Source organism: Motacilla alba, chromosome 1A (genome assembly GCF_015832195.1).
Source record: "Motacilla alba alba isolate MOTALB_02 chromosome 1A, Motacilla_alba_V1.0_pri, whole genome shotgun sequence".
Taxonomy (NCBI): Eukaryota; Metazoa; Chordata; class Aves; order Passeriformes; family Motacillidae; genus Motacilla; species Motacilla alba.
In genome coordinates, this window is record NC_052031.1 from 908,712 (window position 1) to 933,965 (window position 25,254).

The 25,254-nt window shown below is 50.3% G+C and overlaps 1 protein-coding gene across 4 annotated transcripts in view; it reads left to right on the top strand.

Annotated features, from left to right (window-relative positions):
- NRF1 (nuclear respiratory factor 1) overlaps positions 1 to 25,254 on the top strand; it is a 60,164-nt gene that overhangs the window by 28,809 nt on the left and 6,101 nt on the right. For 2 of the 4 annotated variants that reach the window (XM_038154245.1, XM_038154247.1), the window contains exons 9-10: positions 3,238 to 3,395; positions 6,616 to 6,740. In XM_038154245.1, the coding sequence (XP_038010173.1) occupies positions 3,238 to 3,395; positions 6,616 to 6,740 (283 nt within the window). Of the gene's footprint in view, positions 1 to 3,237; positions 3,396 to 6,615; positions 6,741 to 8,304; positions 10,959 to 21,363; positions 21,421 to 25,254 lie in introns of those variants that run through there. The other 2 variants (XM_038154249.1, XM_038154248.1) reach the window with 2 other exon arrangements.

Sequence of the window (25,254 nt, forward strand, 5' to 3'; positions counted from 1 at the left end):
CACCTCAGGGCTCACAGCAAACAGCAGCCTGGCACATCAGGGCTGGCACCAACTGCAGATGGGGCTGGATACAGAAAGGCATGAGCTGCTGTTGCAGCTCAGCACTCTGCAAACACATTTATATAGATATTTATTTATTTATTTATACATTTATAGTCCTCTATTTTTATATTTTATCTATTTTATATTTTTATAATTCTATATTTTATATATTTACATATTTATAAATTTTATATATTTACATATATATTTTTATATATTAATATAATTTAATATTTATATATGCATACGTTTTAATATTTATATATCTATTTTTATATATTCATATATTCTAATATATATTAATATATTTAATATAAATATAGATAATATATAATTAATATATTTATATATAAATATAGACAATATCTATAAAATTTTGAAAATTATATATGTTTTATATATAATTATAAATAATCTATATAATATATCATAAATATTATATCTATAATTGTGTATATGTATAATTTTGGCTAGGACTCTGCAAACACATAAAATATACAATATAATATAATATATTTATAAAATATAATATATTTAAAATTATATAGTATATTTTATATATAATGATATATAATATACATATAATCTAAATAATATAATATTATATATATAATTGTGTATAATTTTGGCTCAGGACTCTGCAAAAATACAAAATATAAAATATAATATAAATGTTATATATAATATAACATATAATATATATATATAATTATATTAAATATAATATTATGTGTATAATTATAAATGTAATATATGTATATATATAAAGTTGTGTTTGCAGAATCCTGAGCCAAAATAACAATTCAGCATTTTCTGTATAAAAAATATAAAAGAAATTTTAAATATAAATATTAATTATAAATTATATTTATATATATATATATTTAATTCCACAATTATCATGGAAGCCTTAGGTCTGAATTTTGGTGTGGTTTTTTTTTATATATATACCTCCTATAGATTATTTATTTAGGGTTTTTTTGGCATGGAAATGCCTAAACCTGAACGCTCAAACTTGCAAACATTTATTTTTCCCCTTTTTTAACATCAAATCGTACATTAAAAAATAGAATTCTTTCTCCAGGTTTAAGAAACATTCCCTTAAAATTATAGAGATTTTTTTTTGTTACCCTTTTGGCTTCAAGCCCCACCTTTAACTGAGGCTGTGTGTCCCTCGCTGTCCCTCTCTGTCCCTCGCTGTCCCCGCCGGGGTGTCACGGCGAGAGGTGGCAGCACAGAACAGCTTTGCCACAGCCCTGCTCCCATGCCAGGCCCGACTGGAGCAGCCTGCAGTGACCTTGAAGCCCTTTGCAGCTGCCTTGGGCTTTTCAAGAGCCACTTTGGTCCCCTGAGAGCTGCAGGGAATCCTTCAAAGGCACCAGCGAGGCTGAGTGGGGCTCACCTGGGTTAGGGAAGCATCCCTGCCCTGGATCTGGTTGGTTTAAGGTCCTTTTACACCCTCTCAGCTGCAGAATCTCAGCAGCTCCACCTTTCTGGAGACTGTCCCAGCTTCTTTTCCTTCTTTCCTGCTCTGGAACTCTTTGGGCACCTTTGCTGGGCATCACTGGGCTCTCCCCCCCCACAATTTCAGGTTCTTCCTCCCTCCCTCTCCATCCTGGGTTGGAATTACCCTTTGCTCAAAGGCAGCAAAGTTTCCTCATGCAAAATTTTCCCTCGATCACCTCTGCTTTTATGGGTTTTTTAACCATCTCCATCCCAGCAAATTGGGATTTTTTTTTCATCACCCCCTACAGCATTTTAATTTGTGTTTCAGAATTTAGGGAGTGTCCTAAAATGTTTATGGGGATGGGAGGTGGAGGGAGATCTCCACCTTGCAAAGCAGCCAGTAGGATTTGTCAGCAGATCCTCTGATTTTTTGGTCCAAAGTATGTTTTGAGTTCTCATCCTGGTGGATTTTGTGGCCATATAATCATTATCTCACCAGCTGGGAAGCTCCACATGAAATTACGGGGGAAAATGAGCAACGGGGTGAACTTCAGGAAATATGAAAATTTTCTATGGGAATGTCTGGAGTTAGGGAATTTCAAATATCTGGGATAAATGAACATTTCCAGCCACCATCATCTTTTATTAAGCAATATGGCTCAATCCCATCCGAGGTCACAGGTGATGTCCAGACAAATCCTGCAGGGGAACATGGACCAATCCCCAAAATGTGCAAATAGAAACAGGGAGGAAACCACAGCTCATTTCCCTGAGGGATGTGATCTGTGCTGGGGCTCCAGCACTGCAGAAACACAGAATTCCAGAGCAGCTGGGGTTGGAAGGGACCTTGGGGAATCATCCAGTCGAAGGTAGGGTCACCCAGAGCAGGTGACACAGGGACACATCCAGGTGGCTTTGGGATGTCTCCAGACAGAGAGACTCCACAGCTTCCCTGGGCAGCTGCTGCAGAGCTTCCTTCTCCATGGAAGGAGAGAAGGAAGGAAGGAAGTTCTTCCTCATGGTGAGGTGGAACTTGTGTTTTAATTGATGGCTGTTAATCACAGGTAATTAACAAACAGCCCAGGCTGGCAGGCAGCGATCCAGGTACAAGAACAACACCACTGCTCTGTTTTGTTGAGGATTTGGAAGGGCTGGGACACAAACCCTGAGAGGAGCCCTGAGGGAGCTGGGGGTGCTCAGCCTGCAGAAAGGAGACTCAGGGCTGCCCTCATCGCTCTCCCAGCTCCTGAAAGGTGCCTGTGCTCAGCTGGGCTGGGCTCTGGCTCCAGGCAGCACTGACACAGCCAGAGCACACAGCCTCGAGCTGGGCCAAGGCAAACTCAGGCTGGAGAGCAGGAAAAAGCTTTTCCAGAAAGGGGAGAAAGCTCTGGGATGGCTGCCCGGGGAGGTGCTGCAGCCACCATCCCTGGCTGTGTCACCAAAGCCTGCGTGTGGCACTGGGGGCCAGGGTCTGGCTGGGCTGCACTCGATGGGCTTGAAGGTCTCTCCCAACCTGGTCATTCTGTGAATTCTGTGGTTTCTGGGTTTTTGAGGACCTTTCTGGATCTTTATGCACTCATGGCTGATGGAGGGTGCAGTGTCCAGCCCCAGCCTCCCTCCCCTTTCCCCGCTCTCAGAGCCGGACACAGCTAGACTCTACGAAAACCAATCCATTGTTGTTTTTGGGAAGCTGCCACCCCTGGAGGGGGTGCTCCTGATCCCACAGCCTCTGCCCGTGTTCCCTGGCAGGTGGAGCAGAACTGGGCGACGCTACAGGGCGGGGAGATGACCATCCAGACGACGCAGGCCTCGGAGGCCACGCAGGCGGTGGCCTCGTTAGCCGAGGCGGCGGTGGCGGCGTCGCAGGAGATGCAGCAGGGAGCCACTGTCACCATGGCGCTCAACAGGTACCTGGAGAGGGCACAGCTGACACCTGAGCCTGCCATCTCCTGCCACGGCTTCCTTCTGTTGAGGCAGAGCTCACCCTGTTCAGCTCACCCTTTTCCTCAGCGGATTCATGCGGCGGGTGGTGTGTGCAGGACAGCTCCTGACTCCTGCTCTGGTCAGAATCAGAATTTCCTCCACAGCTCACCGGTTTGGGTTTTTTTTTTTGCCCCCAATCTTTCTGAAGTGGGAGCTGCAGTGGTTATCAGGGTTTTTGGCTGCACTCAGGTTAGCAAGATCTGAGGTGTAGCTCCACAGGTCCATCCAGCAGGATGAAATATCTTTGCTCAGCTCTGCTGAGCTGCTTAAACTCATCCTGCTGTTCCTAAAACCTGGAAATGGCTGTGGCCCTCCCTGAGGGATGGGAAATCACAGCACAGCAGTGGAGGAGGTTTCCCACTTCAGTGCTGTGGACAAGAATTTCCCTCATCCAAACCAGGATCCTGCTTAGAGGCTGTTGGCTAGCAGCCAGCGGGTGGGACAGGACATAGATCACACTGCTGGTAGCTGGAATAAAGCTCCAAGACCTTGTTCCATCCAGAAACTGCTGAAGGAATCACTTTGATCCCTGTTTGCTCCCAAATCTCTGTTGGGATTGAATCCCAAACACACCTAGAACTGTTTCTGCTCTTTATGATGCAGATTTGGGTCCTTCAGATATTTCTTGTCTGCTACCTGAGGTTGCTCAAATAGGCTTTTTTTACTGATATTTCCCTGTAAAACTCCCTTTTAAAACCAAATGATCTTTTCAGGACACCGGAGTTACAGGAACAAGCCCCATCTCCCCAAATCCAACTTGCAGCATTTTATCCTGCACTTTTCCAGGACTCCAGATTTCCCTACATGGATTTTTTTTTTTAGAAGTGGGAAGGCTGGGCATGGGGTTACACCTGATGCCAGGTTTGCTGAGCTGCCCTGGGCCTTCCTGCAGGGAAAATGCCTTCCCAGAGCTCCTGAAGGAGAAGGATGTGCCAAGGGGAGCAGGGAAGCCAGGCAAGAAAATATTCTGGTTCTCTGTGAGTGTTTGAGAGCTGCTCAGACACAGAGGGGCTGCTGAGAACTGAAAATCCACCCTGAGTGGATGGGAAAGTGTTTGACATCTAAGCAGGAAGTGAGGGAAGAGAAGGAAAAAATGTGGGAAAACAGTTGGAAAACAATTGAGTCAATTGGTCAAGCAGAGAATGAGCAGAGGGAGAGCATCCATGGGGAAACTAAAGGAAATCCCTCCTTTTTTTTGCTTAATTGAGGTAGGAATTGGTAGGAAGTCTGACTTCAGGAATGTTCCACCACTGCTGAGCAGATACTGTCAAAATAAGCTGAATATTAGGAATTATCAGGAAAGGCATTAAGGGCAAGCCAGGATTTGGAATAACTGACTCACATCTTGGACAGTGTGGGAAGTGCTCACCACTCAAACAGAAAAGAGGGATCAAACCCCAGGAATGATCCCACAGTGGGCTGTGGGAAGGAGATCACTGGAAATGCGGGAAACCATGAGGAAAACAAGAAAGGAGAAGTTTTCTTTTCTGTTTCTCACAACACCAGACTAAAGGGCTGCCCAGCCAGGAGGTTTTGAAGCACCATAATGCAATTTTTCCTTCTAATTCAGTGTGGAACTCTTCGCTCCAGGATGCTGGGGAAGCAAAAAGTGTAGATGGGTTTCAGAGGGAATTAGAGGCAGATCAGAGCTGATGGTCCAGGTGCTGACTCTGGGAAGCTGGGAGGGTGTAGGAGGGGAAGGATTGGGTGCATCCCTTCCTCAATATCTGCCACGGCAGTTCTCAGAGCAGGGCTGCTGTGAGACACCACAGAGCAGCTTTGCTGGCCACAAACCCTGTTCCCATCTCACACCTGACTGGAACAGCCTGGGGTGACCTTGTGTGGGAAATGAATTTGTAGAGGATTCTTGAAGTTGGACAGAAGACTCCCATGGTGTGTGTGTGTATGTAAACCTTGAGATAAGAAATGTTGGCTTAGAAATGCTAGGGAATAGGATAAACATTGTTAGGAGAGAAATGGAATTAAAAATAAGCTCTAAAGGGTGGTTTTGTAAATAAGACTAGGTATTTTAGAAAAAGATAACTATGAAAAGTGTATTGCAGTAAGATCTGTTAGAAATAATTTTAGATGATTAGCTTTAGAGCATTTACAGCATGGTGTAGTGAAAGCTGATAGGCTGAGAAACACTTATAATGTATTGTAATTAAGAAATTATTCGTTTCTGATTGTAATAGTGTGAATTGTAACATCTGTATTGTCTCACCCACAAAACCACCCCATATATACCTTATATATATAATTATATATGTGCATATGAAATAGAATTTATTATTGTTATTGTTATATATAATTATAACATCTGTGTTGCCTCACCACAAACCCCTCCCATCTCTGGGTCAAAAAAAGGCTTAATCCAACAACCTTGAAGCCCTTTGCAGCTGCTTTGGGCTTTTCAAGAGCCACTTTTATCCCCTGAGAGCTGCAGGGAATCTTTCAAAGGCACCAATGAGGCTGGCTGGGGCTCACCTGGGTTAGGGAAGGTGTCCCTGCCCTGGATCTGGTTGGGTTTAAGTTCCTTTTACACCCTCAGCTGTAGAATCTCAGCAGCTCCACCTTGGTGGAGACAGTCCCAGCTTCTTTTCCTTCTTTCCTTACCCTATCCCTGTTCTGGAGCTCCTTGAGCACCTTTGCAGGGCTTTTGGGCCTGGCTTAATTTGTGTGAAGAAATTTAACAGCACCCTGCTGGAAAATAATGCTCATTAAACAGAATTATTAAGCCACCTGGCTGGGGGGAGTTGAAGCCAGGACTGGTGATGCTGGTCATGGCAGCAGGGCGAGGTGGAGGGGCAGAAGGGAGAGCTCTGAAATCTGCAGAGCCCCAGGATGTGCCAGTGCCTAAGGGCTGATACCTGAATGCAGAGGCAGGAAGGAATTGTCCCAAAGTTTTACCCAAGTCCCAGGTGAAAGGGAGAGCACAGGGCTGTTCTGAGACCTGAAAAAATCCACCAGGGGCAGCTTCTTCCCATCCATTCCTCCTGCAGTGCTGATTTCCTGCTGTGCATCACTTCAGCCAGGCCAGACAGGAATCCCTCTGCTCTGGGCTGCCCTCCTGGTGTGTGTTTGCTGCTTAAAATGGAGTTATTTGTTTCTCTGGTGTTCCTAACCCTTGTCTCCCCTCCGCAGTGAAGCCGCTGCCCACGCCGTAGCCACGCTGGCCGAGGCCACCCTTCAAGGAGGGGGACAGATTGTCCTGTCTGGGGAAACTGCAGCAGCAGTGGGGGCGCTCACAGGAGTCCAGGATGCCAATGGTAAGGCCTCTGCAAAGGTTTTGTTGTGGCTTTTTTTATTTAGGCTCTTAAAAACATCCTTTTGCTCTCTTTTTATTGAAATGGCACGGTTTGGGTGGTAAAATACTCCTCCCTCACTCCGGGGGACACTGACCAGTTGTGAGTTTTCATCTCAGGGTGGAATGGGAGGACAAACTCCTTGTTGGAGTGCTGGTGGCTCTGCTCTTTCCCCTCCTCTACAGCTGGTTCTACATCCTTAGTGTTTTTTGGGAAAACTGCTCCGTGATGTGTCTGTGCCCAGCACAGGAAGGACCAGCCTTGATCAATTAACACAGTTAGTTGGTGCCATAATAAACTCATCTCCAGAACTCTTAAACCAACATTTCATTACTTATTTCCTGCCCTTCTCAAGGCTTTATTTCTGTGCTTGGTGGCTGTTCTTGAGTCAGCCTCAGGTTGTTTTCCTCCTGCTTCATGTTCCATCTTCCCACCACAGTCGATCTCTTGATGCCAGGATTCTCTGTAGCATTTCTCACCTGTTCTATGCCTTCTGCCAGCTCTGGTGACTTTTGCAGCTCTTCAAACTAGAAATAAAACTGTAAATCCATAAAACCCAGTTCAGGAGATGAATGGAATATGAAAATGTGCCTCGTTGGGGCTCATCCACTGCCTCCAGTTGTCCTGTGCTTCTGCCTGACCCTGGAGGTGTTTAAGGAGCACCTGGAAGTGGCACTGCATGCCTTGCTGTTGGGTCATGGGTTGGATTCATTGATCCCAGGGGTCTTTTCCAGCCTGACTTTGGGATCATTTCCAAGCTCAGACTGGTTGTTATGGAATTACCCAAGAAACCCAGTGGTTGTTTGGGTTAGGTGGAAGGAGGCGTGTCAAAATCAGCCGGGAAAGGGCGCAAAGGGTGAAGGTGTAAAGAAACCTCACCTCGAGGGTTGGGCTGTTTGGACAGGAATTGTCAAACAGAGGCCAAGCACTGTGGCTGGGTGACAGAACTGTCACTTTGCATGAAAGCAGACACCTGCTCAGGTGAGAGCTGCCTTCCATCAGAATCCTCCTCCAGCGGGGAGCGCGCTCCGCTCCGTGTGGAACGTCGATGTTCAGTTTGAAGCAGAGGAGGGAAGAGGAATTTGACTCGGAGCTGGTTTGCTTCACTTGCTGTGGAGTCAGCCAGCCTGAAGAGGGAGCAGAAATGAAGGGAAATCCCTGTCCCCGGAGCTGGGGATGCATCTGGCACCGAGGGAAGAGCAGGATTGTGTTTGTTGTGCCGGCAGCCTGGCGTGAGGGCGATAAGTGCTGTGTGTTTATCAGAGGCAGGATCTGACCCTGGATGCTCAAAACCAGCAACTAATCAGATTTGGAAAAGCAGATCCGCACCCCTGGCTCCCTCTGCTCTGCTTCCAAAATGCTTTCACAGTCTGGATTCCTCTGGATGCTTCCCCTAAAACTCCCCTTCTCCCCACCCTCCCTGAGTCACTCCACCTCACTCTCCCAGCATTGACATCATTTCAATACAAGCTGGGCTTTTTTTTTTTGTTCCTTTTTTTTCTCCTTTTTTTTTTTTTTTTTTTCCTAGCAGCCGAGGTGGAAATCAGATGGGATTTAGAGTGCATTAAGAGGAGAGACTGCAGCATTTTCCTGTGAGCACAACCTCGCCCACAGCCCCTCGCCTGGTTTCCACTCTCCTTCGATTTGCTCTAATCTCCGGTGGCATTAAGGGGAAGGGCTTTGGAGTCCTTGGAAGCTCCATGCTGTTGGTTCCTTACGTAACCAGCTAATATATCTCCCTCAGGGATGGAGGAGATGTTGGTATCCATTGCTGCTGTCTGGCTGGGGAGGCAGAGCAGATGGATTTCACTGCTGGCAGGATTTATCTGCGTAGCTGGGGTGGGAGTGGGAGCATCCTCCTGGACACCATTTGATGGATGCAGCAGGAAAAATCCACTCTGTGCCCTCCTGTCCAGAGGAGGTGGAATTGGGAGTGATTTGGGGAAAACTGCCAGAGCCAGAATGGTCCTAACCAGCAATTTTCCCCTTCTCTCTGTTGCTTGCAAGGTCTTAATTGGCTGATATTCCCAATAAATGCTTCTTTCTGGGAATGCTCTGACCCTTCTGCAGGACTTTTCTGAGGAAAAAACCTATCTGGACGGGCAGGATAGAAATTTATCTCCATCTTACTGATAAGGTAAAGGAGATAGTTTGACACCTCCCCATCCCTGGGAGTGTCCAAGGCCAGGCTGGACAGGTTTGGAACAACTTGGGATAGTGGAAGGTGTCCCCATGGCAAGAACGAGATGATCTTTAACTCACTTCCAGCCCAAACCATTCCATGATTTCTGTGAAAATGTCTGGAGGTCAGGCAAGGTGTTCCATCCTCATCTTAGCCATTTAGTGTAATTAGTCTCTTTTAAAAATTTTTTTGTTGTTTCTCTCTCACTGTGGCATTTTCCCATCCCTTCTCTGGAATTATCTGAATAATAATAACAACAATACAAGACCACCGAGATGGCTAAAAAGAGGAGCCCTCTGAATATTCATGGAAATGTTGCACTCCAGGGCTGGATATCTTGCAGGGAGCCCAGGAACGTGGCTGCACTGCGAAAGGGCTCTGGATAATCTTGTGATCTGTTCCATTCCCAGCTGAAGGAAACAAGATCTCCTGCTCCCGTGCAGTGTCAAACCAGCTAAGTGCATTATTATGGTTTTCCTGCTCCCCAGGAGCATCTGCTCCGGGTGGGGACGCAGGAACCGGTGACCCCGCACTTGGAGCCTCAGATGCTTTTGCTCCTAAGTGGTTGGTATTGAACTGAGGAATATGGAGAGCAAGTGGAGGGGAGTGTGGCAGCAGCAGCCCCTGAAAATGCTGGGAAATGCTCTGCTGAGAAGAACTCTGTGCCCCGGAGCTGCTTTTGGAGCGACAGGAGCTCGGTGGGGTTGGAAGGAGCGGTGCTGGAGCAGCCTCCTCCCATGCTGGAGCAGCCTCCTCCCGCTGCCTTTTGTTTGCCATTGATCCTGGGGCCCTGAGAGCTGCCAGGGCTTCCCGGCTGCATCCTGAAATATTGATGAGCTCCTGGCGGGGCCGTGCCTGCAGCTGCCCGGGAGGGGCAGGGCAGCTCTGCCCGGGGAGGGTGGAACGGCCTCTGCTCAGCACCAGGCCGGGCTTGGTGTGCAAGGTGAGAGGAGCGGAACGCTCCAGCTCCTGCTGGGATCAAACCATGCAATGAGGAGCACTGGGAAGAGTTGGGATAGAAGAAGAAGCTGTAGAGGATGTGGGATCAGCCAGGGAATTGATTTCACAGAGATCCAGTGGCTCCTGCTTGTCCCCCTTGGCTGCTCTTTTCCTGTCCCCAAAGCAGATTTTCCTGCTGGATCTCCTCCCTGTGCTGCTGGAAATGCTCCTGGGAGCACAGAGGGGGCACTGAGGGGAGCCCACCACGAGTCCTGCCCTTCTCCACCCCGAAAATCCAAGCCCCGCTCTCCACACGAGCAGAGGGGGCTGTGTTCAGGGCAGGGCTGAGCCAGGATCTGTGAGGAGCATTAGGGTCTGACGTGGGCAGGGCGGATTAGAGAGCTCCCTGCTTTCACAAGCCCAGGAAGGAGGCATCAGAGCTGTTGGTTTTTGGCTTCTTTTTCCTGCTTCTCTCAAGGCTGAGATTGAAGCTCTGGAGATGATATTTTGTGTTCAGATTTACGTGTTTATTATTTCTTATTTATATCACAAGTGGTGAGCTCTACAGCATTCTACTAACAAGCTACAGAATGGCCAACTATCTTTTTATACAAGGTCTTTTAGGGCTAAACTATCTGATTAAGAAATGACACCTAAATTATTTTCACTTTTAACTTAATAACTAATCACTCAAAGTCCACAATGCAGACTTTTCTAATTACAAAATACTACTTAAGAAGAAGAAGGTGAAGAGGAACAACTAGCCACTGCCCTAAAACCTCTATCTTGCCCCATATATATTGTTATATTTTAAAACCTTAAACTCTATGTTTTCTACTCTGTGCTATTACACACTTCTAATCAAACTCCACACCCGTAATCTCAGTGCTATCAATCAATTTTGGAAGCTTTCTCCACGGCCTCAGGTCCAATATAGTATTTTCTTGTGGCTCTGTGCCCTTCAGCACAGCAAGTTTAAAGTTCTCAGCGTGCAGGACTCCAACATTCACGGGATAAAGGATCCTCAGTGGCGTTTGGGGTGACAGTGCCACACAGAACTGCTGCTCCAGGTGGTGATTTCCATGTGGGAAGAGGTTTAAATGCTGGAAAAGCTGCCGAGCTCCCCACCCAAAGTCAGCAGGTGGGAAGCTGTGCCCAGCCTGGCCATGCAGATGGGAAATGGGAACGCTCTGGCAGCTCCAGCCTGGAGCTCTCTGCCTGCCAGTCCTGGCTGCTTGCAGATGGAAACACCTCCAGGAGGGAGAGGCAGGACTGGGATCCTGTTCCCTGTGCTGTGTGTGCCTCCCAGAGAGCAGCAACACGGGTGGGAAAACCCAGCAGGGGTTTGGGATCCCTGTCCTTGCTTTGGGATTCCTCGGGATGGGGAGGTGCAACACGGAGCCGCTGGGAGCTGGTGGCTTTTTCACACGAGAAAAACATTTCTGCATTTGGTGGGGGGAGGATTAGGGGCTGCAAATGTCACTTTTTTAAAAGGAGTATTTTATGTTTTTCCTGTTGGATCTCCTTTTTAGGGAAGATGGACCCAAATGAGTCGCTAGCAGCTTGGCAAAGTGCAGATCAGCATGTTTGCATCCAGGAGGACAGGAAGGAAAGAGTCAAGCTTTTTGTAGGGCCTCCCTGGTGGGAACAGAATTTTTTTATGAAGGTTTTCCCTGAAACAGGTAGGATTTAATCCCAACCTGAAGGAAAGGTGAGGAAAATCATTTTTGCAGGTGTATTTCAGATGAGAAAGGGTAGAAGAGAAGCCAGTGGCAGCCAGCAAGGAGAGCAGAAGAGTGAATTCCTGGGTTTGCTGAGCAGCTCCAGGGACAGGGAGAGCTGTTTCCTAGAGGACAAATTGCTGTGTATCAAGGAATAATTAGCAGCAACAGAGCTGTTGGGCTCTGAGTGAAATCCCTTGGCATAACCCTCAGTTAAAAGGAGCTTCACCTGTGTGGGGTCGGGATCTCTTCTCCCAGGGAACAAGGGACAGGACCAGAGGAAAGGGCCTCAAATCACATCAGGGAGGTTTAGGATATTAGGATGAATATTCCTCACTGAAAGGCACTGGAATTCCTCTCTTGTCAGGCATTGGAACAGGGCAGGGGTAGAGTCCCCATCGCTGGGGGGACTTCAAAGCCCTGTGGATGTGGCACTTGGGGACATGGGGTCTGCTCCCAGGGAACAGGGACAGGAGGAGAGGGAACGGCCTCAGGCTGGGCCAGGGGAGTCTCAGGGGGGATTTTGGGGAAAATTCCTTCATGGAAAGGGCTGTGCATCCCTGGCACAGCTGCCCAGGCAGGGGTGCAGTCCCCATTCCTGGGGGATTTCAAAGCCCTGTGGATGTGGCACTTGGGGACACGTGGGGCAGTGGTGGCCTTGGCAGTGCTGGGGGATGGTGGGACTCAGTCTGGGAAGTGTTTTCCATCCTTAACGATTCCATGGTTCCAAGGACACTCACTCCCCTGTGTGTGCCCTGTAGAGAGGGGTTCCTGACTGCATCCTGTGCCTACCCCCCTTCCCTGTTGTTGGATTTTTTAGTTTTTGTAGAAATGGGGTAATACAACGTGGTTGGTGTTAGAAGCAACAGCAGCATTGTGTGGCAAAAGGCTGAAAAGCATTCACAAAGTATTGTAACCAAAAACCAGGTTCACTTCTGATGGAATAGCAGTGAGTTTTACATCTCTTGTGTCTCACCATTCATCAAAACTGATAACAGAATAAAATCTCTGCAAACACCTCTCAGCTGCCCCATCTCTATAAAAGCTGGGAAAACCAACACTGTCAGCCTCTGGCTCTGCCGGCAGTGAGCAGAACTTCCCTGCTGGCATTTCGGGGCACCAACCCCAGCTGCCATGCCAGCACCAGGAGAGCCACAGCATCCCCCGGCCCCAAAGAGCTGCTGTGTGCCACCCTGGCACACCCTGCCCTGCCCTCTGAAGCCACCCCTGGTGGCGTTTGCCGGCGCTAATCCCGCTGTCCCTGTGACGCGGGGCTGGCACGGCCACCGGGGCCGGCTTTGCTGTGACATGCTGGCCCTGCTGATGAGGCGGCTGCCGCTGGCGATTAGGATTTGTCTGCCCACCAGCCGGGGTTAAAAATAGCCCCTCCTGTCCCACATCCGTGGCCGGAGCTTCCTCCTGCCCCGGGTCCATTCCAGGTGTGGGGTGGAACCAGCCCCGCTCAGCCCAGCAGGGGCTGGAGGAGAATTCCTCTGGGCTTCCTCGATGGGAACACAGAATGGTCATTTCTGGAGGCAGTTTGCCTTTTGGGGGAGAAAAACCTCATTTTGTTGTCTTTATTTGGCCTGGAGAAGAGAAGGCTCCAGGGAGACCTTAGAGCAGCCTTCCAGTGTGGAATGGGGAGTTACAGGAGTGAGGCTTACAGGAATGGCTTCCCACTGTCAGGGGCAGGGTCAGATGGGATTTTGGGAAGGAATTCCAGGCTGGGAGCAGGGGCTGGCTCTGGCACAGGGTGCCCAGAGCAGCTGTGGCTGGCCTGGATCCCTGGAATGTCCAGGGCCAGGCTGGACACTGGGGCTTGGAGCAGCCTGGGACAGTGGAAGGTGTCCCTGCCATGGCAGGGGCTTGGAGCTGGATCTTTAAGATCCCTTCCAGCCCAAACCATTCTGTGACTCTTACGGAAAAATATTTTGATATGACGAGCGCTCGGGATGTCCCAAGGCCTCTCTCCTCTTCACAAGGTGCCTGAGGAGCACAAGGAGCCTCCTGGGTGGATTTGTGCCCCTGTTCTGTATCCAGATCTTTTTGGAAGTCTCCAGGCTGCTCTGTGAGAGTGCAGAGGGAGGAGGCAGCACCCTGAGGAGGCTCCAGGAGTGACTCAGTTCCTGGTGTTGTCCCTAAAAGCCAGTGGCTGTTCCTGCTCAGCGTGTCCATGCCAGAGTCCCCAGTATCCCAAAGGGAGCCCCTTCCCTGGGGCAGGGAGGGGTTTATCCGAGGCCTTTCCCTGGACACCTCCATCCCTTCCCTCACTCCTGCTGCTCTCGGGGAGCCCCTGAATGAGCCATGCCCTGTCTGGCCTTGTCTCCTGGCTTCTCCCTGACCTCACAGCATCTCCAGCACCTTCCCTGCCCTCCCCGTGTCCCCTCCCCTGGTGAGTTTTGACATCCATTGCTGTGATCAGGCAGTTGAGCCTCACAGGCTGCCCAGCTGTCACAGCCCAGGCTGGCCCTCTTTAAGCACAGGCCATTTACCTTCCACGTGTCCTGAATTAGGGGAAATGGACAGGAGGGCTGGGTCTGTTTAAAAATTAAAGCTGATTACAGGGCATTAACATTACATTTAAAGCAATAGACAGCAGCCCTCCTCTCTCTCAGCATAGTTGCAATATGTTCCCTTTTGTTCTGGCCTGCGAGAGGGAAGGGAGCAGCACTGCTAGCGACTCCAGGCTGGGCAGGATTTCTTCTTTAGCCATAAATTTTGAAAGAGGAGCTGCCTATTGGCTGGTGCAAGAATTTAAAGCCGGTCTGACTACCTAAAGCAGCTCCCATCTTTGCTGTGCTAACAGGAAGCTGAAGTTTTTTTGGCTGATCCTGAATTTCCCTTGGAAAATTGAGACGATCTGACACTGTCTTCTGAGTTGTCATGTTGGGAAGTTTCATATTTGATGGATCCTGGTTATTTTTTGTTAAATCCCACAATTTTCATGGTGACTCTTCATCCCAAAGCCAGGAATTGGTCAGTCTGGCTGGGAACACTCTGAATGTGATGCTTGACTGGGACTCCCTGTGGGTTTGGGTTGGAGTTGAAGCCCATTTGTTGGGTGGATTTCTCTGATGTCTTTCCAGGCTTCTGCACCTTCATCTCACAGCCCCTCAGGAATTCAGGTGGCTTCAGCAGGAGCTGCTCAGTGCTGAAAAGAGGCCTTTGGGCAGGTGAAGGGATGTGTTGGTATTCCCTGGATCCTGCTTTTCTCTGTCTTCAAGAAACCAAAGCTCCAGGGAGGGCTCCAAGCCCCTGGCAGGGCCTGCAGGGACTCCAGGAGAGCTGCAGAGGGACTGGGGACAAGGCCTGCAGGGACAGCACACAGGGAATGGCTGCCAGTGCCAGAGGGCAGCCATGGATGGGATCTTGGCAATGAGGAATTCCTGCCTGGGCTGGAATTGCCAGAGCAGCTGGGGCTGCCCCTGCATCCCTGCAGTGCCCCAGGCCAGGCTGGACACTGGGGCTGCAGCAGCCTGGGACACTGGGAGGTGGCCCTGCCATGGCAGGGGGTGGCACTGGGTGACCTTGAAAGGTCCCTTCCCACCCGAAACCACTCCATGGTTCTGTGATCTCTTAGTGACTTTTCATTTGACTTTCCCACCACCAACATTCACGTTAAATTCCAGGGGTTTTTTTGTTTATTGTGTGAAAATCCCCAACAACTTGGCTTTGAGAGCCACACCCTGAGCTTTCCTGGTCCCCTCTGGGTGGCTGGAGCTTTCAGGGCCCCTGGCTCTGTGGTCACAGCAAGATTTTTGGGGTGTCTGCCGTAGATGGGAATTTTAATCCTTGGACAAGCTCCTGACTAAAAGAGATGTGGTTGAACCCAGGCAGGACAGGAATGGCAGCCACTAGAGTTGGCATCTTCTCCTAAATACATCTGGAGGCACAAGGAAACATTTCCTTGTTTGCCACTGTTTCCAGTCCAGGAATGGGGATGGAAAGGGCCGAGGTGTTTTTGGAGGGTGTCTGCAGGCAGATCTCAGCAGAGCCACCCTCTGGGATCGGTGTTTTGGCTCCAGGATAGGGAATTGCTCTCCTGACAAGCTGCACCTCTCCAGCCTGGTGCTGTTTTATTCACAGCCCTTGGCTTAGGGAGCAGGGCACAGGTGGGGGCAGAAATCCAGCTCTGCCCAGCCCTGCATCTCTCCTGACCCATCAGAGATGCTGCCGAGTCCTTTTTCCAGGTCTTCTCCTCCTCCTCCATGCTTAACCTAATCTGGATCAGAGGCTTGGCAGAGCTTGAGCAGCAGAGCTTCTTCAGGGGGTCCAGACAGGGTTGTGGTGCTCCTGGCAGGGCCACAGGCACCACCAGCCTGGAGAAAACCCAGCTGGGTGGACATCGATGAAGCCAAAATGGAGACCAGCTCTGCTTTGCTGCTCCTTTCTCCAGGATAAAATTCCCATGTGGTGGATTCTGCCTGCAGTAACAACTCATTCCAAACTATCTGGAGTGTGTGGCAGCCCCACCTCGGCTTTTTGAGCCCACCTCTGGCAGATCTTCCAGCTTAACAGCAGAGATCCCAGGGCAGTTTCGTGCTGCTGGCACCATCCCTGCTCATCCTGCTCCTCCAGAAACCCCAAAGACAGGTCCCAGCTCTCCCTCCTTGTGAGCCGCTGCCCAGAGCAGGGCTAAATTTGTGCCTGGACTTGGGGGCAGTTCCTCCAGCTGATCCCAGCTGACCCCAGGGCTGAGGATGGGCAGTGCCCCCCACAGCCGGAGCAGCTGCAGCATCGCCCAGTGCAAATTTTGGCAGATTTTGGCAGATTTTGCCTTGCAAGGCCTCCTGCCTCATCCCCATCCCTGGTGAGAAGGGACAGTGCCGCACCAGGGGCAAGGCTGGGGATGTCACTGCTGTTTGCACCTGCGCTGTGCCACTCCTGCCTCGTGCAGCACTCAAGGAATTAATTACCTGTGATTCCCCTGGGCGGGTGGAGAGGGGCTCCCTGATCCCCCTGCACCCCCATGGCACACCCTGCTGCAGTCTGCCGGTGGGTGACAGCAGGGCACAGCTCCTGCCATCATCAGCGTGCCCTGGTGGCTGCGGGCCGGGCTGGGTCAGGCCACCCTCTGCAGTGCAGAGCTGAAAATGTGAAAACGTCTCTGCTGGGAATGGAAGGAGCTGGTCTGACCCGAGGGCACTCTGTGAGCTGCGGGCCCTTAATGGCTGTCAGTGGGTGCAGGGTGCAATCTGATCCAAATGGGAAGCTGGCTGAAATCCCAGCAAGCTGTCGCTGCTGCGGGAGGCATCTTAGGAAATGAGATGGGCTTTGGGAGCTCTCCCCCCCTGCCCCGGCAGCCCCGGGGAAGGAGAAATGCCCTGCCTGCTCCTTGGGGCTGCTCCCTGCTCTGAGGTTTGCTGGCTCTTCATTTACCGAGCTCGTGGCCTTTTGTTTTACACCAAAGTTTCCTCCCCGCGGGCCACTTGTGGTTTCTGTTCTCCCTCTCTCCCTGCTCCTCTCTGGAATGTGTGTTCCCCACTTCCTGGATGGACTTCTCCAAACTCCAGGTGGCTGCTGGCTTTCTTTGCCTTGAAAAGTGCTCGGCCCCTCTTTCCTGAGAGCCTCAGCTGCTTCCCTAGCAGGCTCTGACCTCCCAAGTTCCTCTTGCTTTTTTCCTGAGCACATCCAGAGGCTCACTCGGGGCCTGGATTTATCCTCCTCATTGGATCTCCGGAACAGGGTCTGATTTTAAAGCCTAAAAGCACAGCCCCATCTGTCTTATGCCTCTGGGGCATAGTAAAGAGCCCTGTCCTGCAGCCCCCGAGCCTGTGAGCTCAGTTTGAGAAAAAACAAGAAAGGTTTTCCTTTTGCACCAGCCCTGCCCTGGCAGAGCGAGGAAGATGGGAGGTTTTAGTGAATTTTCCCAAGTGGCTGCACTGAGCTTTCAGATTTCTGTTTTCCCAAGTGGAACTCTTTCCTCCTCCTTGATGTTCAGCCATTAGATTTGGGGTTGAGGAGGACATGTCCTGCTCTGGGATTCACTGGGGTGTTATTTGAGGCATCAGCAGGTTACACAAGAGCCTGAGAAGATGCAGCTGCACCTTGGTGTCCCTCGGCTGGTGACCATTGGGTGGCTTTGTCCCAAACATTGGTGGGCACCCAAGGAAGAGAAGGCAAATCTGTCACCGTAAGGACTCTTGCAGCTTCCAGTGCTTTTCTTGGAGCCTGGTCACTGGCCAGCAGAGGCTCAGTGCTGGGATATCCCTCCTGTGGTGTAGAGTCCAGCTGAGCAGAGGGGAGGAGGTAAAACCACCTTGCCTTGCCCTCTGACCATCGGGAACGCCCTTCCCACAGCCTGGTGTCCCTGTGGGAAGGCAGAGCAGGGTGATGTGTCTGTCCCTGCAGGGCCCTGTCTCCCAGTGACCTTCTCAGCTCATGGAGACAGCTTGGCTTTGCTGTAAAGCAGCTCATGTGACAGCAGTAATCCGCAGTGGGTAAACAGCTGTGCAGGAAGATTCCAGGGAATCGCCCTATTTTCCCTGCTCCGCGCACCGGGCAGGAGCCTGGGAGAGGCTGCACAAGCCCAGCCCCGCTGGATGGCTCTGGAGCCATCCCTGAAAAGCCAGGCCAGGAGCCCTCACTTCCAGGATTCCTCCTGGGAGCCCTCGTGGAGCTGCAGAACAGGTTCCAAGAATTTTAAGAAAGCCATTTCTCCCCAGGTGGTTTCCTCTGAATATTTTCCAAAACCATGAGTGGCATTTTTAAGCCTGAATTTGACTTCTGCCTCCCACCCTCCACATCTTTTGGCATAATTTATTCCCTCACAGTTACAGAAATTCCCCTCTCTGGGTGACACTTTCTCATGGCTCGTGTGGACCCTCTTCTGCTCCTGGGATACTCAGTGGACTTTTTGCCATCTGCCCGTGGGAAGTTCAGTTCTGCCCTGGAGAAGATCCAGACTGAGGGAGCACTAGCTTGGAATTGGTTTGAAATTAATCATGGGTTTATTATTCCCATCCCCAGCTTACAGACTGTAGCAAACTTCCTTTCCCTGTGGGTTTGCCCCCTTGTTGCCACAGATCCCTGAACTTCCCCATCCCCGTTTTCCCCATGATTTTCACCTTGCAAACCTCCCAGGGGAAGTTCAGTGACTGTGTGCTGGTGCTGACGAGTCCAAGGAGCTGATGACAGGTGGATTTAGCCTGAAATCCAGGTTCCTGCAGCTCACAGGCAGCAATTCCCCTCAGTTCCCTGCAGGAATGAGGTGCCTGGGATCAGGTAGGCAGCAGTTGCTTCACAGCTGTGGAATCCCTGGGTTTCTTGAGCAGAAACCACCAGCAGGGTGTTTGTGGCTGCAGTAAATTGTCCACCAGTGGCCTGAGACAATCCTTTATTCCATGTAAGCCACAGCCCAGCCCTCGGGAGGGACCATCTGTTCCTCTGGCCTAGGACAGATTTGAGCAGGAGCCCTCGCAGTGAAAGGCTCTCTGCTATTCCCCTGAGCCGCCTGATCTCTTCCCTTCCACCTCTTCCCATCGGGGGGAAAAAAAACCAAAAACCCCAAAGCTTTGTACTGCCAAGCATTAGGGCAGCTCTAATTGGTGTGGAAATTGGGACTGCTGCCTTTAAGTGGTGGACATGGAGCTAATGGAAGTGGAATTTTATTGCTGCCATCCACGGGGGATGTTCAGCTCCTTTGAAGTCGCAGGGATCAGCAGCCAGGGGGGTTTCTGTTCGCTCAGATCCAGCAGTGAGTTTGGTCCCTGTTATTTCCCGTTGCTCTGACCCATGGATGAGTTATGATGTCCTTCTCAGAGGTTCCTGGTGCATTCTCTCAAAAAAAAAAAAAACAGTTTGAGTTGTACTTCCAAATAGGAATTACATAGGAAGAGATTTGAAGTCCAGCAGAAAATGAAGACTTGGGCTCGGCCGGGTTTTAGGGTTTCTGTGTGTTTGCTGCTGTTGGAGATGTGCTTCCTCACCTGTGGGCCTCCCCTCTGAGCCAGAGCTGTGGGAATTTGGGCCTGAATCATCCCAGCAAATAAAAACCAGAATTCTCCAGCCGCCTCCACCACAGCTCTCTCATTTTCCAGCCTGGGATGGGACAGGGCAGGCTCTTGCGCTGCTTGATTCTCCTCACAGATTTTGTCTGTGCAGGTCCATGGGCCACAAATCTCCACTTTGCACATCCAGGGTGACACCCACAGGGACAAAACAGCTGGAAATCTCCTTTTTGGCAGAACAAACTTGTCCCTCTCCCTGCACCCATCGTTGCTTTCTCTTGGTGTGCAAAGGATGCTTCCAAACCCCCAGGCCTGTGTGGTTGGGGCACAAAAGTTCTGTGCCTTCAGTCGCCAGGCCAGAGCCCACACTTTGTGTTTGTAGCACCAGATGTGCAGAGTTTAAAAGGGAGGAATCTGCCAGAGGCAGCAGCATTCCAAGGATAAATACTCTCAGGAGAGCGAGGTGGGAACCCATCTCACCTGCCGGGCAGCGGGAGACGGTGGTGTGCAGAAAAGGAGGAATGTGGACTGTAAAAACTTGCTCTTCACATGAAAAGTTCCACATCTGAGCCGTGTTTTCGCTGTGATTTATTGCTCACCTCGTTGAGGATGGGTCAGGTCCTACCTGGGGGGGAAACTGTGCCAAATGTGTCCCTTGTCCTGTAAGGACAGGCTGCGGACACCAAAGCCCAGGATGCTGCTGCAGGAGGGGATGTGCTGGTTTGGAGCAGGGATGCTTTTCTAGCTGGATTTGGAGGCTGTGCTTTGAGGAAAGGGGAAAAAGGAGCTTCAGGTGCATTTCCAGCCCCTTTTCCCCTGAGGAAAAAAGCCAAACTTACCTCCTGGTAGCTGGGCAGGGCCTAGTGCGAGGCGAGGCTCCAGCAGATCACCACAGCTGCAGCTTTCCATATCAAGGTAAAGCTTTAAATGCCTTCCCAAGGAATTATCCTCCTCCAAAGGCTCTGCTGGGGGGCTCATGCCACCTCTGTTGGGTTAAGAGCTCAGAATTCCCTGGCACAGAGGCACTGATGGGGGGAGAGCCCGTGGCGTTGGACCCGCCGGTTGGCCGTGAGTGTGCGCCCTGTTGTGGCAGGGAAGGCTCCTGGGGAGCAAATCAGCAAAAATGCTGGGAAAATGGCTTTTAGATGGAGCCAGGGCCTATCTGGTTACAGGTTGCCTTGCTGCCAGCACAATGGCTGCTTTATGTCCCCGTGTGCTCCGCGCTCTGTAGGATGTGCCCGCGTCCGTGCTCGCATGCGATCCGTCGGCAGCGGCCCCGCTGAAACCTGCCGGGCCCTGCGAGCCTTCAAATCACATGGAGCTCCTCCCAGGCCCCAAGGAATGCCTGGGTTTCATGAACCTCCCAGCCCTGTGCTCCTGGGATATGTAGAAATTCCACTTTGGCAGCCATTTCTGCTCCTCATTTGTCTCTCACGGTGGGAATTGTGGAGGGCTTTGTTGGAGGTGGCCTGAGCTTCTCCTTGATGGATTTCACTGCTTCGGGGCAGACTTTCCTCAGTGGGCCTCTCTGGGCCAATTAAACATCTAAATGTTGGTAAAATATCTGGCAGTGCCCTATTCTTACCCCCCACTTACACACTCAATGTTCTGCACGGAATTAGAAATATTTCAGTTGTTCTGTCTAATATTGGGGTGCTACTTCTATGGGGGCACTGAATTTTTGCACTCACCCAGTAAGCCAAAGGATGCATTTCCTATGAATACATGAATCACCCCACTAAATCCCCCTCTCCAGCTCTAGTATCTCCCCTTTCACACTTGCATTTCATTGTCAGGCCTCCTAGCAGCAGACTATTCATGTTGCAAGTGGAACGTGGCAGAGGGTTCATCAGGTGAGTGGATTTTTGTGGTGGTAGTTTGGAATGTTGGGATTTAGCTGGTTTTGCCCTTGGACCTTGTGGTCCCTCCTGGTGTTTCTTGGGGTTAAAGGGGCTCTGTCTGTCTGGTTTTTGTGCCTGGACACCGTTTGGGGTCGAAATGCCTTTGGGATGTGGGGATATCACTCAGGTAATAAAATGGTTTTGTAATTTTAGGTGGTGCCCTGCCAAGCTTCACACAGTAGCCATTAATAAAAACCTGTGGGAAATGCAGGACACTAAAAGCTGTTTAAAAAAGCAGGATAAGAATCCATCTCTTCCTCTGGGAGAGCCCCTGGGGATGTTAAAAGCATAGCAGGGCAGTCAGCAAAGTATTTTTGGCAAAATCTACCAGGGATCCCTTTGAGGTGATTGTTCAGAATCTCGTTCATGGGTTTAACACCTGATTCCTGAGAGGAGGAACAGGCTGATTTATCCGGAGCTGTTTCCTCTCCCTGCTTCCTGAGAAGCTTGGCACAGATAACCTGTCTGCCCCCTGTTTTGTACCAACACCCAGCAGATCGTGGGGAAGCAGAGCCCAGCTGGAGCAGACCTTTGGGGTTTGGACTTTCTCTATTTTTATCTGTGTTTTGTGTAGGGATGATTGACCACGATAGACTTCTAATCTTCTCAGGTGTGTCCACGCCAAAGCCAGCTCATCACGGAGGCTTACACAGGTTATTCTCTAAGCTTCCAGCCCTGGAGCCCAGGAAAAACCTTCCTTCCCACGGGCAGACACATTCCCTGGCTTTGTCACCTCCTCCAAGTGACAAATCGACTCCAGTTTAAGGTGCCACGCCCTGGACACCCAGCACTAGAGGGGCAGGTCTAGGTGAGACTGAGTTTAAGCAGGGACAGCTTAATTCTGCCTCAGGTGATGCCCAGGGCCTGTTCTCCAGCTCCAAATTCACCCCATGAAGGGGAGAGGAGGGGACGGATGGCCTCAGGTAAGGCAAAGCAAACAGTGTGGAGCAAATCTACCCCCAGGAGAACAAACTGCTGTTCTGCTTTTCCCAAGCACCCTTTTTCCATCAAAAAAAAGGAAAAGCTGGGATTTCAGGTTGTTTCCCATGTTAAACATCACTGCAAGTTTTTTTTTTCCTCCTGGGACTGTCCTTGCTGCAAAGACAGGTCCATGGCACTGGTGCCACCAGTGAAGGACACGTTTGTCACCACTGCTTCAGACTGTGAGTCTTTGCTGTGCCAGAGAAGAGTCAGGTTGGCTCACTGGGATTTTCCTCTTTCCATGGAAGTGCTGAGGCTCCAGAGGAGATAATTCCTGTAAATCAGGAGTTGCAGCCCTGTGGTTTTTGTCTCAAAAGTGCCGCGATCTTAAAAGAAGTCCAGAAGCTCCCTAAACATCCAAAACAAACCCCAAAAACTCAAAGCCCCCACAAAAGATCTGGAAGAAATAAGGGAGATGAAGCCAAAGACGTTTCAGATCTTGGCTAGGCCGTGGCCCTTCCCTCCTCACAGGGAGGAAGAAAACAGCAATGTCCCAAAGACACTGGTGCTCCCAGCTAGGGAAGGAAGGTTGGTCCCCGACAGAGATTTGGAGATAAACCTCAAGTTTGGAGGTTTGGATTTTATTTAAAACACCACCTTGTTGCGAAATACCAACATTCTGCTGAAGCTGAGTGGGTGGGAGGAAGATTGAGCTGTGTAAATGTGGTGTTGCCTCCTGACCAGTCCCACTGGGGTTGGGCAGGAGGTCCTGGATCAACCAGTGGCTTTGTGGGTCACTGAGACAGCAACTCCTGCTGCCCTGAGTGAGCAGAGAAGGAAAACTCCCTGCAGCAGACCCAGAGGAACCAGAATCCCACACTGGATCAGTTAGGTTGGAGAAGATCTCCAAGGTCACCGAGTCCCAGCTGTGCCCAATCCCCACTCTGTTCCCCAGCCCAGAGCCCTGAGTGCCAGATCCAGGCATTCCTTGAAAAGCTCAGGAAAGAACGGGTCACTGGCTATGTTAAGCAGGCGGGTGACCCCCAGGGACAGTCTGAGAGATGAGATGTGGCCCTGGAGGTGTGGTGGACGCAGGGAAGGAGGCAGTGGCTGCAGGGCTGCATCCCGTGCAGCTGTGGATGGGAATGTTGGAGCTCATCTCCTGCATTTATCTTCTGTTCTAAGGAAAAGTCAGGGCTATGATGTAACTCGATTCAACTTTGATATCAAAGGCTCAGGTGCCTCCTTAAATTGTTCTTTATTGGGGTTTTGACCAGGGCAGCTCCTGGAAAGACAGATGGAGGAGGATCTTGAATGAGGACCTCAGCTTCTTGCAGATAATTTGGTGGAGAAACCTTCATGTTTTGACCCGGCTGGCACAGAGGTTCCAAAGGGAAGAGCTGTGACTTGTGAGCCTGGAAAGTTCTCAGAGCTTACATCACTGCACGGGGGTTTTGTGCTTTGTCAAGATCACAGAATCCAGGCCAGCCTGGGTTGGAAGGGACCAAAGATGATCCCGTTCTAGCCACGCCTTCCACTATCCCAGGCTGCCCCAAAACCCATCCAACCTGGCCTTGGACACTTCCAGAGATGGGGCACTGAGCCATTTCTGATGGGAAAAATCCATCCTAAAAGATGCCAGAGTCAATCACTGATGCTCTTGCAGCTGAGGTGGTAAAAGACGGAGGGCTGAGCTTTCAGTTCGTCTTATCTTAAACCAAGTGTCCGTGTTGAGAGATGTCTTCTGCTCCTGTGTCACTGCTGAGTGTGCTGGGATTCCTGAAATGCTTTATTTCTGAGGCTGGCTTCGGGTGACGTCCCTTCTGTGGTGTCATGTCAGCACCTCGTGCCTTAAGGGACACCTTTGGTTTGGCACTTCAGGATTTGTCAGGGTAACACCTGACTTTGAGAGCTCTCATTTCATCTGCTGGGGCTGGACCTTGTTAGAAACTGGTTTATCTCCCTGAAAATACAGCCTCGTGCCCACTGATGGTCCCCCTCCTCCACCTCTTGGAGGCCTCCCCAGTCAGTTCCCCAGAAGGGAGGTGCTCAAGAGGATATTTTGATGAAATCTTCACAAATCAAGCTCCCAGTCAAAGGAAACATCTAATAAAAATCAACTGTGGGACATTCTAATGCTTGTGCTGAGCAGTGTGGGCAGTAACACTCCAGGTGGTGTCCCAAAGTGCAGTTGGTGAGGACAGAAATGGGTTTTGCTCCAGGATTCTGTAGGACCAGCCCCTTTCCCGAGCCAGCCTCGGTCTTACTTCCTCTAAAACACCTCCAGTGATGGAGACTTTGCTCCAGAGCTTCACCAACCTTATGTTCAGCTGTCATCTGGGATTTTTTCCTCCTCCTAAGTGCAGGTTTCCATGCTGCACTTCAAGCTCGTGTCTTACTGGGGGAAAGACAGTCAGAAAAGATGATTATTCCCTGCTTACCTGCATCAGCCTTGATGCTTTTACACCTGGCAATGCAGACCAAAGCATGTCCTTTTGTTGTGCTGCCCACCAAGGGCAAACATTTCATTTTTTGGAGGTCCTCTGGCTTGATTCTTTTTTTTTTTTTTTTTTGTGTGTGTGTATTAAAATCTGCTCTTTCTGAATCATTCCATCACGTCTTCAAAAGTCACCCTTGGCTCTGCAAGGAGCTGATGAGGTGGTATCTGCTGCCCTGTGAGCTAGGGCCCTGTGGTGCATTCCTGAGCACGGGAATTTCAGCTGGATTCCTCAGCCCTGCCTCCAGAGGAGGGGAAGGAGAAGGTGCAGGAGCATCTGCCACGAAAGGCTTCATCAGGATGGTGCCCAGCACAGTTTGCTCTGCTTTCCCCCAGTGCTGATGGAGACAAACTCCTCTGAAGGAGCT